Genomic DNA, 15,391 nt, shown 5'->3' on the forward strand with positions numbered 1-15,391 from the left:
TTTGGTCTAATTGTCCTGAACAACCTCCTGCTTCCACACTGCTCCAGGAACAAGAACAGAAGAAACTATCATCAGAGATGAAACTATGACCTGCCTTCTGAAATGAGAGTGCTGGAAGAGCACAAGCATTCCACTTGGCTTCAGATCATCACACTTCTTCAAATACAAAGCACTGATGTTATTGCATGCACTGGGAAACTGAGCAGTTGGATGTCAGTGCAGTTAGACTATGTGAATACACTCCATATTTCTTTCTGTTGGTGAACATCTTATGACAAATACAACTTTAGTGAGTGGCACACCAAAGCAGCCACACCAGAGTACTGCATTCAGCATTCCAATCTTGCTAGACCTCTTGCATGTAAGCAAAGAATCTACATGTAGATCTTGATCTACATGTAAGCAAAAATCTATTGAACAGCAAACACCACCACATTTTTGTTTCTCACTGTAGTATTCATTTTCCTTTTTAAGGATAACATTACTAGTAAGTTATTTCAAAGTATCTCCATGATTTTGGCATTATAGGTGACAACAATTTGCTAGTTAATTAAAATTCTCCTATGTTCAAACACAGAGTTATAATATTGTTCTCCTTCTCCATACCGCTATTAATACAGATCTACTCAATGTCCCTAAATTATTATCAGGATGCCATTAAAAAGACTTGATCCCTTAGGTATGGTTAAGGATCATTACATGTTAGACCATTCTGTTAAGCCAAAAGCTTGGACAGAGCTCCTCTAAAACTCTGTTCCCCTTTGCTTCCCACAAGGAAGGACGTAAACTGAGAAGCAAAATCAGCAGTTATGTCAATCAGCTTGGAGCAACTTCTCCCCACTCCATTACTCCCCTTCTAGACCAGGCACACCATAAGAGACCACTGATTCCGCAGGGAAATGTTTGAAGCCTCTTTCAAACTGCTGGCACACTTTCCCTCTCTGGTGCAGTCCTTTTTAACCAGCCCTCACTTTCTGCTAGAAGTTTCCATTAAATGGTTTGATTCCAGTACCCCAAGTTTAGAGGAAGGCTAATCCTCAATAAAAGTCTCAAACTCCCACAAAAATGCATTATTCCTAGAAGATGATCAGCTGCACTGGCTGGCATTAGTTGCTGCCTACTTCTTCGAGGTGCTTCCTCTTTCAACTGCACCATTCTTCCATGGGCTATGTAAATACACCTTTATTTTGTCCTTTTCTGCAAGAACTCCAAAACCTCACAGAAAGTGCTGTACTTGTCAGAGATTCTAGTTTGTCACAAATCAGTTTCTTCAGCTTAAAGGCAGGACAGAGTGAATGTTTACATTCAAAACATAGTCTGTGTACTGCAGCACTAAGGAGGACAAACTGATTATTAGTACAGACAGATAAGCAGCAGTCCAACTGTTCTTCCTGTTTTTCAACAGCTCGTATTGAGGAAGACTTAAAAGAGCACAATTCTACCTGAGCTAATACCAAGCTTGCACAGGAGTAGTGGAAGAATTTACTTAAATACACATAAATCACAGTGTAAGATAGTGGTCTCTTTGGAAAAGAGAAGCCTTTGCATTAAAACAAACTTTGCAGGTATCTGAACCAGTAACACAGCCTTTTAGAAAGAAGTTCAGAAAGGTAAGTAACAACTGATTACAGAACAACTCTCTTTTGCTAATGTGGCAATAATGGCAACCAACTTTCCCCTGAAACCTCAACAGAAACGTTACCAATAAGTAACCCGCAAGCAAGTCAGCTCCTGTTCTCCTCCCACATCCTCCATCATCTTTCACACAAGTTCAAATAGCACATTTCTGAATGGCAACTTCAAACTTAAAGATTTTTCAAAGACCATGTAAGTAAACTAAATGGTGCAAGACCAGACTGGGAATGGAACAACCCCACTGACCAGTGTGATGAGCAGGCACCCCACATACACGCTTCTCATACAGCGAGACTTAGAAGCACAGAAAAAAATACACAGTGAACATGGATTTGAGTGCTGGGGTAGTTTAAGGTTCACTAATTTGGCTAATGGATCCTGCCCGAGGCAACTGGCTTACAAACTGCACTCATGAGTTTAGTAAATATTTACACATGTTGTATGCAACATCCTGAGCCTGAATAAACTTCACCACCAAGTTTTCAAGTGCAAATGTATATAAACTCCCTTAATTCTGCTCTTAAAAAAAATTTGATTCCTCCCCCCAAACTTGAGCCTGCCCTGCACAAACTCTCTGAAAATAGATAATGATTAAATACCAATCTGAAGGTTCACAAGAAATGAACTACTTAATTAAATGAAACATAGCTTCAAATAAGCAACACTGAATTTGTTCCTCCATTAAAGAAGACTAGAAGTTCCTGTATAGAGAAAGCAGTAAATAAATATTAGAAGTACTATTAGTTAAGACATCGGACAAAAACAGATCAGATTCCTGTCTTGCTATTTTTGTCTTCACATAACAACAACTGCATTTGGATGTTCAAAATTCAGCCTGCCTCAGCATAAAATATTGCTTTACACTTGTGATGTAGTATGGATAAAGGAAATACTTTCAGCCTCAAAACACTGAGATTACTGATGTATAGGAACTGTTAATTGTCATTGGTTTGTTCCGCTGATCAACAATTGCTTCAAATTAAGCACAGATGAAGAGTGCTGCAGATGCATCCAAATGTAGGGTTGCTTCAATAACTTAATAGCACTTTGATATTTGCCTTGCTGAATTCTTCACTGCTGAAGGAGGATCAGAGTCTTCAGTTTACAGCAAAAAACAAAACAAGGCAGTTATGAAGATCATGTAACGCACAGCTCTGAAGCCCAAAGTGGAGGTTTGCTGCAATATGGTAGTCTGCTTCTGGTCTCTTCAGCACAAGCAGCTCCTGTGGCAGTTGCTCCCTCCTCTTCTGCATCTTCCTTTACCTCCCTGAAACCTTCTGCTTCTTGGAATGGATGCTCTAAAAGTTTCAGTACATTTCTTACCTAGAGAGAAAACATTGCATGGTTATGAGAATTTAGAAAGTGAAGGAAAAATGATGTGGAGAAGAACTTCACACCAAATAATCAGTATATTGTATTTAATACATGAACTCCAGACAAGCCAAATATTAAATAGGTGAACAATATACATATCAAATAAGCTGAAATCAGAAAATCAGTAATTGTAACTGGGTTTGTATCTGTATAGGACTCAAGCTCAAAAAACCTGAAATGCAAGTACTTTTCTCAAAACAAATTAATTTCCCCATATTCTGCATGTAACATTTCCTGTGCTGAAGCCCATAGGTGAAAGCCATAAGTTTTAAAAGATAAGCTTAAGCTGTGCCAGGGGAGGTTTAGGTTGAATACTAGGAAAAAATCTTTTACAGAGAGAGTAATCAGGCACTGGAATGGGCTGCTCAGGGAGGTGGTGGATTCACTGTCCCTGGAGGTTTTTAAGATGAGACTGGATGTGGCACTTAGTGCCATGGAATAGTAACCATGGTGGTGTTGGATCAAGGGTTGGACTTGATGATGTCAGAGATCTTTTCCAACCCAGTTGATTCTATGATAACACTTAGCACAGCAAGAACAAGTATAAATTAATCCTCAACTGCCTCCCAAGATAAATACCACCTTAAGAAAGAAAAAGCAAGGGTAAGTGTCTTGTCCTGGGGTCAGCCTACAAAAGCTGGTGAAGTAGAGAGTCAGATTTTTGATTCAGTTATTTGTTCTGCAGTCATTAAAATTACAGTCTCCTCAAAAACAATACAGACCTCCTGAACAGTGAATTTCCAATGCACTAACTGCCCAAGATGCCAGACCAAATCTTGGCAAGCATAATGTCAGTCATCTACACCAGCACTACATATCCAGGCAAACCTAGAGAGGGTGTAAGTAGTAATAGCATACCTCTGAGAAATCCCCATTTTCAGCTGCTTCTATGGCATTCTGGGCAATATAATTTCTCAAGATATATTTTGGATTGTTTGAATTCATGACCTTCACATGATCAGTGTTCCAGGCATCAGCATCACCAACACTTTCTATTTCTTTTTGCAAACGGACTCTGAAATTAAGCAAGTGACAACAACGGGTTTGGATCAAGAATCATATGTGGAAGTTGATATGTTTCCTTGCTTTGAGATCCTTAGTTTGCAGTTCTTAATAAACATTACGTCATCTATAATCCTCTCAGTTTATAAAATGCAGCATGACAACAGAATATAAAACGTCACTTCATTCATAAAAGCAGCACTACAGACCGTCAGCAGGTCCTGACAAGGCTCAAGGAAGTGGCACACCACAGCTTTTGTGTTCTCTCAAAGTCAGATCAAGACACTGGTCTGTTCTGCATTGCTCCACAAAGACTGCCACATTCAGGTCTTGTCTTTTAAGTATTTCTATGCTTGTTTATTGGTTAAGGTTTTGCTGTTCTGATAAAAGCAAAGGGATGCAATACAGCTGAGGCAGCTTGATCTACTTTTTATCAGTAATACTCACTAAAAGTGAGCCCCACTGGAGAACAAGATCAGCCAGGTAAAGAAAGGACCTAATCCATACAGTACAAACAACTAACGCTCTACTCAGGGGTTTTCTTTGCAAAAAACCCTGCTAACACTTAGGTTTTAGAAGAGTCTGGACATTTTTTGCATGGCCACGATTTCTTTTACAGCTACTCTTTGATTAAGAATAATTCTACTTGATTTCTATATTAATACATAGATTTTTTTCTTTCAGAAAAAAAAAAATTCGAAGGATAAAATGTTTAGAGGTCAGTCAGTTGTAGTTACTGAGCACTTAAAAGTTCACAACTGAAATTAGTCTCTGTTAGAATCAACATCAACACTCTTGAAGCACTTTTAATACTAGATTTGATGCTAGGTGATTTCTACACCCTCAACCTACCACGAAATCTAGCAAACAAAGTACAAAGATGCCTTTGAACTTTCACAGCAACAAAGACACTGAAGCAGATAATATTCTGAGCTGGATGTCCTCCCTATTTCTCCTAATCTATGTTTGAGAGAGGGTGCCTTTCATGAGACAGGCACATCGTTCTCAAAATGCAAAAATATAGTGCTATGAATACTGAGAAACTTTACCTGTATTTCTCCAGCCATTCCTTCCAGTGTCTTTTATTTCTGCTGAGTAAATCAGCAGCTGTTAACTGCTGCAGTTTAGAGAATTGTTCAATGCGTTCTAATTCTTTATTTATATTAGCTTTTGTTCCAATTAATGCAAACAGCTGCGGATTAGACTGAGCCAACATCAGCATCATTGACAGTTGTCTAGGAACAAAAAGAAAAAACACATTAGATATTGAAGTTGAGCTGCCTGTCAAGAAGCAACTCTTAGCAATCAAACTAGATATGAAAACGTTCACAACAAACTATGATTTAGAAATAACAGAAATTCATAATTAACAAAACCATTTTTAAAATTATAAATTATCCTACTTTTATTTTTCTTTCCCCCTGGTATATAAAGAGCAGACAGTAGATTTTCAGAATTATCAGTTGAGTTTAGTTGTGCAGGTCTTATCAAAATACCCTTGGAACTTTGAAATGAATTTGGAATAAAAAATTTGATCTTACTTAGCTATCAAGATAATACAGAATTCACAAGTTTTGTTGTTTGGGGTTTTCTTATTTCTTTAACACCTACCGATTTTATCAGTACTAATAAAAACCTAAATGATATGGGGAAACATACTTCATTTAAATTGCATGAGACAACACTATGTTTAATATTTTCAGTTCGTCAGTTTAAATCACAGAATGAGAACTGCTTTTTGGTAATAAATTCCTAACAATATCCAGACTGTTTTGTTGCAAGTTTGATTAGGACTTATCTTTTCACATTTTATTGTGTTAGCTGGTGTTTCACCTTATTTTTTGATACCATGTTAGCTAACTTTTATTTTTCCTGGATTAATAACTAAAGTACAGCATAAAGTAAAATAAAAAACCAGAGTCACAGCCTATCAAAATACACTAAGTATGTTTATCTCCTTTATGAAGGAGAAAATAAATATTATTCCCTGGCCTCAAAAGAAAACTCATTATAGTTGGTTATACTTTCCTACTTTTAGTAAGCAGAGCTAAGTTGGGTGCTTTAATTTCTGAGTTTATATAAAGTACTATGCAAATATGATTTATACATCTGACATGCCTACCTCTATGATATCCAAGAGCTGCAATTAAAAAAATCAGTTATGTACTCACCCATATCATGATGATTTATAGCTGCTTTTCATGTTTCTCTAGACCTGAATGCAGTGTTTAAAAAATACTGTCTCATCTCTATTACACAAACTATATTCATATTGTGGTATCAACACAAAGAAAAAGCTGAAAAATTTGGTAGGTTCATTACCTCCATGGAGCACTTATTAAGCAAAGTGGGGGGGAGGGGAACATACTGAAAATACCTTTATTTTTTCCCTCCTCTGCAAGAAGTGAAAAACGGATGCAATCACTGTTATAAGCAGCAGTTGAACATGCTCAGAGTAGTTGGACTGCAGAACAAATCAGACATGGACTATACCTAAAGTGGGCATTTAGGTTATACTTAGGCCAGAACATTGGTGGCTGAAAGTGACTTTTTTTGCTGACAGTACATTAGCAGAAGACAGTAGCATTACAGTCCACATCCATTTCTTCTGTAAAATTCTTTTGTATCACTTCATTATTTGGCTCTCTCATTGCCTCAGTCAGCAGAGACAGGGGAGGGAAAAAAAATGGGCCAACTAAAGCTCGGAAACTTTAATCCAAGAGCCAACTGCTGCAAGTCATAGATGATGTATCTACTTGACAGTGATATTTCCAATCTTAAAATTAGTCAAATATTACATGCCATGCAGAGTTCATTATGGTTATACTGAAACTACAAGTAAAAGCTAAAAGCATTTAAGTGGGATAATACCTTGGATCCATCTGTGGTTTGAAAGCAACTTTCAGTTCTTCCACAGAAGCACATTGACTTGTAAGCTCTTCTAAGAAATCTTCAAATTTTGAAGGATCAATGTCCACTGAGAATGAACTCAGCAAGTAGAAAATATTTGTGAAGTCTCCACCTGAAAAAGTGTGGTATGAGTAATGCAACTAATAAATCAGCAGGACAACTGGTCCCATACCTCCTTCCTACCTCCCTCTACAGCAGTACAGGTCATCACTCTGAAGAGGCAAATAAACTGTTCCCTCAGTGAGGGTGCAAATGTGAGGCACGAGTCCTATATAAGGCAACAACTACTCCACAGTTCACAATAAGGTAATTATTTTTCAGTCTGTTGTTGTTCTCTCAGATGACAATGTAGTTGCACAAGGCTACTTTCTTGTAAGGTCAAGCTATAAATTATATTTTGGGTTGACTATAGATACTGATGGGCTATTAAATAATAACCTCCTCTTCACCAACCTGTGAGATGCATGGTTTCAAGGAGTTCAGATACTAGCTTACTATCTTCTTCTAATTCCAGCTGGATTAGGCCTAGTTTTTTCCTCATCTTCTGCAAATAATGTTTCTCAAATTCTGCATCATATTCCTCTTCCAGGATGAGTTCACTTATTTCCAAAGGCAGCTCTGGAACTAGAGCTTCAGCAAGTTTCCCCAGGTTCCACTTGCAAATCTCTGGCTGTTTGTTGTAAGCATAGCGCCCTGTATTATCAGAACCATTGCAAATGTGCTCAGGGTCATACCTACAAATGAAGAAATAATAAGCATTCTTCTAGTTAACTAGACACCAGTACTGTGAGAAGTAGTACTTTTATTATTTTAGTCTGCTCTAGGAACTAAAAAATTTGAAAGGGAACACTCCTTGATTCTTTTCCCAAACCCATGGGCTACAGCCTAACAGTTAGGGATGCTGTGAACAGTTAAAAAGAAGTTGAAAAGAAGACAACTAGAACTAACTTAACCTTCTTTGCCATAAAGAGAATTAATAAAACTACTTTAGAGTTAAAATATTAGAGCAACCATGAATACCAGGACTGTTCTACATAGCATGTACATATGCACATTTCAAATAACGCTGCCACACTGACCTGTCCATGAATCCAAACGGGCCATAGTCAATGGTCAGTCCAACGATGCTCATGTTATCTGTGTTCAGCACACCATGGCAAAACCCAACACACTGCCACTCAGCCACCAACCTTGCGGTTCGTTTGGTTATCTAAAAACAAATATATTTCTCCCATTTTTCGTCACAAAGTATTTCCAACACATTTATGTATTTCCAAGCATTTCCTAGTCTGAACTGATGTTTCTACAGCTCTGATGGAAGCAGATTCTGGCAGTATGTCATACACACAGACATCTTAAGGACAGCTTGCCTCTCTCCTCCTGTTAGTGACTGCCCTGTTACTCTGTCTCCCATTTCCATTTGCCTCCTATTCTCTCCTTCCATGCTCGACTTGCAAGTCAACAGAATAGCTTTAAAATGCACTGGAGACAGACTTGAGTACTAATCTAACCATTATACAAATATATTCTTTTGCCTATTACTAATTTTAAGGAGTAACTACAGGCAGAAGAACACATAAGCAAAGTCTAAGAAATAAAATTAACTATATGCAACAAAGCCCAGTATGAAGTTATTCTTCTGGTTTACCTAGTACGTAGGAGTGATTTACAGGAAGTTAAATGGTTTACACAAAAAAATTATTCCCTGCAAACAGGTTTTAGTGCTGATAAGCACTTACCTCGATTTGCTGAGAGCAGAAAAAAGCTACAAGATTAAGTAAAAATATTCCAATGATAATTTTATTTAAATGCAATTCTTTACTGAAAGCATGCTTCATCAGAGGTATTTCTGCTACTTAGCTGAGAGTTATTTTTTGGAATCCTGCAATCACTGCATGTGCCCCATCCACCAAATAAACAGTGGAATATTCTAAAGTATTCATAGTTATTTAAATATATTAATCCACCTGTCAGAACTACTGTATGCTATGAAATCTAAAATTCAAGAAGCTAACCTGTTTTTTAAATAAACCTAAGTGGTTTTAAATACTTTACTAAATTACTGTAAGTAAAAATTTTATGTAGCCATTAGCTAAAACTTTTAAATCAAATTTATTTTCATAGTTAAAATCACTCATCTTCCCGAACAGCTATCAATGTACAGAAATTCAAAGCAACTATTTGCTCCAGACTGCATTGTAAGTGTATTTCATTAAGGTTCAAAAACCTATCTAGGAATTGTTTCTCCTTGAACATTTCTATGCCTCTGTCTTTAAACCCAGAATTTTTCTATTTTTTTTTTTATTTAAAACATGTGCAGTCAGATAAAGAAGAAAAATTAGACAAATCTTGGTCTGATAGGTAGTGAAAACCACAAATGATGCTTGGAACATAAGCTTTTGGTTCACCTTGAGACCCCATGCTTCTACTTTTGACAACATTCTCATGGGAGGTACTTTACCCATTTTTCCTGAACATTTCCTCGTGGGGCAGTTGGGAGCCAGCAGCTACATGTGTCCAAAACAGATTACTTAGGCCCTAAACCAGTAGGAGAGGCACACCCTGCACAATGGCTCTGTGCCAGGAAGATGGTAGAAGTTAAAAATAAAAAAATCCTGGCCACCAGGGTTGGAATGAAAGCACTCCAGCGGTAAGGCAGTTCCTTACTGCTGGATGTCTTTGTATGAATGCATCACATACCACCAGCGCTGTGGTAAAAAAGAAATTCCCCTAGTGGGAATGCCCAAAAGCAATTAAAGCTTGGGTGCCACTCAAAGATGGGTAAACTGATGAGAAAAGATAGAGCTTTGCACTCAATCTGGGCTTTATTCTTTTTGATCAACCTTTTTCTACTGCTAGACAAACTAGAAAACAAGTATTTTGTGTATATAAATAAGAGCACTATCTGAAGGACACATTCATTTAAATTTAAACAACAGTTACAAATTATTTGAGAGGTACAGATAATGTTGTTTTCTAGACAGTGCTGTGAAATGCTGTCACTTGTACTTTTTTTTCCCCATTTCTTTCACAGTGCAAAAAGAAAGATAAAACATGTTAGAGTTGAGCTGACAGCACTTCCCCGCTACTAAAAAAGATGGATGTGTTTGTCAAACTAGAGAAGAGACTGGGATGCTTTTCAGGTGGAGAAAAGCCTGGAAAGTCTCCATTAAGGATAAGAGAAAACACAAAAGGCAGTGCTAGCACAGACATGGAAAGCAGACAGGCAGCGGCAGGAGAAGCACAACAAATAAACAAAAAAACCGGATGTGGGGCAATGAGAAAAGGATGGGGTGGGAGGTGGCCGGGCAGGGAGTGGGATGGGGCCCAGAAGAAAACCAGTAGTAACTGGGCCAGGAAAAGCAGCCAAAAGCAGGAAGAGGCAGGACTGGGCACACAAACGCATCCACAAAGATCTCCAAGTCTCATGACTTTTCTGCCATCAGGAAGTAAACATGCCATCAACTACAGAGTTGGACATGCACACAGTGGGTGACAAGCTATAGTTCTCATCAAGTGATTTGTAGCAACATTCCTGTTTGTAATTTGGAAAAATGAGACACAGGAAGTGACTCAGCATTCTCACTATTTTATAAAACAATGCTTTTCAAGCAATGTTTCAGTACTATCAACTCATCATCCAACAGTCACGGCCAGAACTTTCTCTCACAGTCTAAGGCAGTCTCAGCAAACAGAGAGAAGTCTTGGGATACTTCCCCAGAGTAGGGAAATCATGATCTACTATTAAGAAGGTTAAATTGCTTTCGTTGGTTAGATCAGTATCAACACTGCTTTCATCAATAAGCAGGTCTATTTAAGACTGCTTTCTTCAAAGAAAAGAATAGTTCAGACAAAGAGATGATACAAAGTATTAACTGACTCCAGTCATCTGTGCTGGCAGATGAAGTTCCTAAAGACAACTGCTACGGATTATGAAGAGACTCTGATCTTCCTTACCTCTTTGAAGAAAGCAGCATTCCTCTGAATACTGTTATCTGAATAAGCCTCCTGGATTTCTGGGTAGAAAGTGCGGATCACATAATCAAGCATCTGTATTCGAATATCATTTCGGTTAACGCTGGGACCCTTGCGTCCAGTGTATTCATCAGGAGGTTTAAAAATTTCAAACGAACCAAATCTGTTTCAAAATAATAAAAACATGTTTTAGAATTATCTGATACTATTAACTTCATTTGACACTACATGTAGTAAAACCATTTACTGTTGTTGTAATAACAGCACGTTATCTCTTGAGTTTAAGGCCAATCCTTCAACCGACTGTGAGAAAAGACCTCCAAGATTCCTACACTGAACCCAATGAGGCTCGGTGGCTCAGAGTAAGGAAGCACATACATCCACTGAACCAAACTGACAGATCAAGACCCTAGCCAGTACTGAACACCAGTTCAATAAAGTTTCTTATGACCACTTCTACAGAAGAATTCTTATCCCAAGTAAATGTACAGAAATTGGACTTTAATGCTAGACTGTATATCAAGCATATGTTAGGTTTTTCCACATATGTATACACACAGAAGCACATATACACATATATGCATAGATAGGAAGGCATATGTTCCTCATACCTCACTTTCCTCTAATATTGTGTTACCTTACAGGCAACCTCCTGAAACACTGGCTTCTGCTGGAGCAGGAACCTCATACGCTTATCAGGCAGGGAAAGTACAACCAAACTTTGACAGTATTACCTTAGAATTGGAATTAAGGGTAGAGCTACAATCCATCACTATTATCATCAAAAAAGAACTGGTATTCTGTGCAGGCATAAACATGAAAAATCTCTTAATAAGTCTGCAGAACTTACTTCTTTCTATCAGGTTAGCATTCCTAGTGTTTTATCTGTGTCTGTGCAAAGACACCAGCTCATCCCATCTGCTGGGCAAGAAAAACAGCTGCCTACAGCCCAGCAAAAGAAGTTCCAAGCCTCCAGAACAAAAAACACACAAACAGCACTGTCAGGAGAATACATTTAAAACGGTATTTTAAAAGACTGCTGTGCTTGGTTTTAAAAGAAAAAAAAAACCAAACAAACCAATCAACAAAATAGGTTTTTACCTTAAAAATGTGGAGGCTATTCTCAGAACAACTGTACACCTCTCATTTTTTGGATTCCCATCATAAAATATGTCACGGACGACTTTTGAGTCAGACGTCACACATGTCCCAGCCCTTGTTGTTGGTATTCCCAGGTGAAACATCGCCTCGCTGCACAGGAACTCCCGTATGCTCGACCGCAGGACTTTCCGACCATCAGCTTGTCTGCAGCAAGATGACATGGACAGTTTTTAGGCTATATAGGCAGGAACTCCTGTCTCCTCTGTAGCAGTGGAGAAACAAAAGCCTGAAAGTGTCATGCTCTGTCCAAACAAAAAAGTAGTGGCATATCTGAAAACAAAAGCTGGATGTTTAAACTTCTGTTAAAGTTCAATTAGATGGGCAAAACAGCCTTGCAATGAAGACCGCACAGAAGAAAATAAACCCTCCAGTTACACACATCCCTTCTAATCATTAACTCTGTTGGTTTCATTAATGTAATAGTCTTTCCAAAAAATGAAAAAAAATTGGACAAGTATAGCTATTTTATTGTATATCAAGTGAATGGTTTCCTCTTAATAAAATGAAAAATATTATTTTGTATCTTTCTGGGTAAGTACTCTAGAAATGAGGCACTAAATATGGGTATGCATAGCAGTTGCATTAAAAAAAACCCCTACCTGAACAGACAAAAAAGAGCAAACTAGTGTATTTAATAGATATTAAGTAAAGAGAACAGATGCAGGTGGTTCTCAGCCCACACTCCCAGAACTTCGAAAGCCACGAGCAAGCAGAGGAGCTGACCAGGGCAGATCTATGATGCTACCACCATATCTGGGATTTTTACTGTTATTTCCTTAATCTTCACAGACCTGAAGAAGGCCGTCAGAGGACCATATGCATGAAACTAAGGTGCTACCAAGCCTGTGCAGAGCTGGAACAAAAATATGGAAAATGCAAGTGGGAAAAATTACATGAAATATTTAAAGTAGTGCAGGCTCATGCAACTAATGAAGATACACAACCCTTGCAGGAATTTGGTCAGCATGCCATTCTGGGGGCTTTTCCACTATTCCCTCCCACAGCCGGGAAGAATGGGGGAGAAGAACCAGCAGCACAACCAAACACCCACATTTAAATACCATTTGTGTGGGCCATAGGGCAGCAAGCAGCCAGGTAGGTATTACACAGCGCCATCCCCACTGTCATCACGGTCTCTTCTCCCAAAGGGGGAAAACCCGTACAGGATAACCAGAGACTGAAGTAACGTGCCACCTGAAGGAGATGCCGTTACACTCGTTTTCCAGAGGAAAAGTTTGCCACCTCCTGGTCTGGCATTTAAGTATTACACTTGCTAATGCCAAGATTTAAAAAAAAAACGAAAACAAAAACAAAAAACACGAGGGCTTACGGGACGACCTCTGCCCGGAGAACGATCCCCAGCACGGAGACAGCCCCTTGCTAACGCGATCTGCGGGCCGGCAAGCCGGTCCCGGTCCTGCCTGCACAGCGAGCTCGCCCCGCAGGGGGCACCGGACGCTGCTCCCCCAAACCCGCGCCCCGCCGGGCTGTTCCGACACGGTCCCGCCCCGCTCCCCCCGGGCCTTACCGGGAAAAGGGGGTGACGCCGGCGCCCTTGAGCTGGATCTCCCAGCGCTCGCCCCGCGGGCCCAGCACCTCGCCCAGGTACATGGCGGCGCCGTCGCCGAGCTGCCCCGCGAAGCTGCCGAACTGGTGCCCGCAGTAACAGTGCGCCGCGGGCTCCGCGCCCGCCAGCACCCGGTTCCCGCTGAAGTACAGCGCGGCCTCGGCCTCCGCCGCCTCCGGGTCGGCCGCGGGAGCCTCCAGCCCCAGCAGCGCCAGCGCCGGCAGCGACATGGCCACGAGCCGCGGGTTGTGCAGCGGGCTGGGCCGCACCCGCGCGAAGCAGGCGCCGGGCACGGTCCGCGGGCCGCCCTCCTCCGAGGCGTCCACGGGCAGCGAGCGCAGTGCCAGGTTGTCAAAGCGCAGCGCGCCCAACCAGCCCCCGCCGTGCTCGGGGCCGCGTGGGGGCTGCTCCATGGCCGCTCCCGCGGAGCCGCGCCGGGCTCGGCCCGACACCGCCGGCAGCAGCCTCGGGGGGAAGCGGCGGGCGTTGCGCAGCGCCGTGGCCATGCGCCCCCGCCGAGCAGGCGGGCTGGCCGGGGGCGGTGTCGCGGGGAGCCCCGCCCGGCCAGCGGCGAGCAGGGAACGGGACTGGGCAGTGGGTGCGGGGAGGGGCCATGTATAAGCCCTGGCCGTGCGGCCCCGTATCCAGCCCGTCCGGGGGCATCGCGAAGGGCGGACGTCTGGAGCCACCACCCTGTCGTGGCGGGCGCTGCCGGTGCTCTGTCCCGGTGCTCTGTCCCGGTGCTCTGTGCCCGAGCCCCGGTGCCGCTGTGCCCGCGTCCTCGGTCGGCGCCCGGCCCATTCTCCTCAGCTGCGCCGGATCCGGCTGGGCAGGGACAGCCGCGGGGGCGGCATCCGTGGTCTCGCCCGAGGCAGTCCCGGCTCGGCGCCTGCCGGTGCTGACTGGCACTGAGATGTCTTGGCTGACGAGAGGGGGGAAATCGAAGGAGAGGGAGGAGCCGGAGAACTCCCCGAGCCAGGAGGAACGGGGTCTGCTGGTTCAAGCCATGCTGGAGCACGGCGGGGACCCGTGGGACTGTAAGGTGGTCGGGCAGGACCCCACGCTAGAAGCGGCGGAGCGGCACTGGCTGAACTACGTGTCCCTGTACCATCCCAAAGGGGAGAAGAAGTGCTCGGCGCTGCAGTGGCTGCTCTTCAACCTGGCGCGGGCCTTGCAGGCGGCGCTGGAAGAGAAGGAGCAGAGCATCCAGAGCCTGCAGGATAGTCTGCAGCTGGCCCGCGACGAGGTGCTGGCGCTGCGGTGCGACAGCTCCCGGCTGAGCGAGCAGGACGAGCAGCTGCGGGAGGAGCTGCGGGCCGAGGCGGCCGAGAACGCCCGGCTGAGACGGAAGGTGCAGTGCCTGGGCACCCTGCTGTCCTTGGGGAAGGGTCTGGGTCGGAGGCAGGTGGCGGCTCTCAGTAAGGGAGACTGGGACCCAGAGGCGTGGGGTGGGGACGGCTGGAGTTTGGAGATGCGGGAAGAGTCGTCCGTGCAAGGCGTGTGTGCTGGGGCTGCGAGGAAAGTGAAGCCGGTGGAGGGAGATAGAGGCCAGGGAGAGGGGGATATGTCCAGGAAAGAGGAGGTTTGGAGGAAACAGAAGGAGGGGTGGCCCGTGTGGGTGAACCGAATATGGACCTTGGAGCAGTGCACTCCCTTCACGCACGAAGCGGCGAAGCGGGTGGTGACAGCCATCGGGCTGCCCTGGCCCAAGGTAGGGGCCATTATCAGAGCCCTGCCTGCTAATGAGATATTGGGAGGAGAGATTTT

At 42.6% G+C, this 15,391-nt stretch overlaps 1 protein-coding gene across 1 annotated transcript; it reads right to left on the bottom strand.

The window, feature by feature from the left end:
- Positions 1-435: 435 nt before the first annotated feature.
- SELENOO (selenoprotein O) lies at positions 436-14,135 on the bottom strand. Its single transcript, XM_027639881.1, has 9 exons — positions 13,586-14,135; positions 11,998-12,201; positions 10,879-11,059; positions 8,001-8,131; positions 7,375-7,655; positions 6,883-7,033; positions 5,061-5,246; positions 3,868-4,024; positions 436-2,958 (listed from the first exon to the last, which is right to left on the bottom strand). The coding sequence occupies exons 1-9, from the start codon at positions 14,128-14,130 to the stop codon at positions 2,764-2,766; spliced, it is 2,031 nt and encodes a 676-aa protein (XP_027495682.1). The 5' UTR covers positions 14,131-14,135; the 3' UTR covers positions 436-2,763.
- Positions 14,136-15,391: the final 1,256 nt, after the last annotated feature.

The sequence above is a fragment of the Corapipo altera genome, unplaced genomic scaffold (assembly GCF_003945725.1).
Source record: "Corapipo altera isolate COAL_440 unplaced genomic scaffold, ASM394572v1 1b, whole genome shotgun sequence".
NCBI classification, from domain to species: Eukaryota; Metazoa; Chordata; class Aves; order Passeriformes; family Pipridae; genus Corapipo; species Corapipo altera.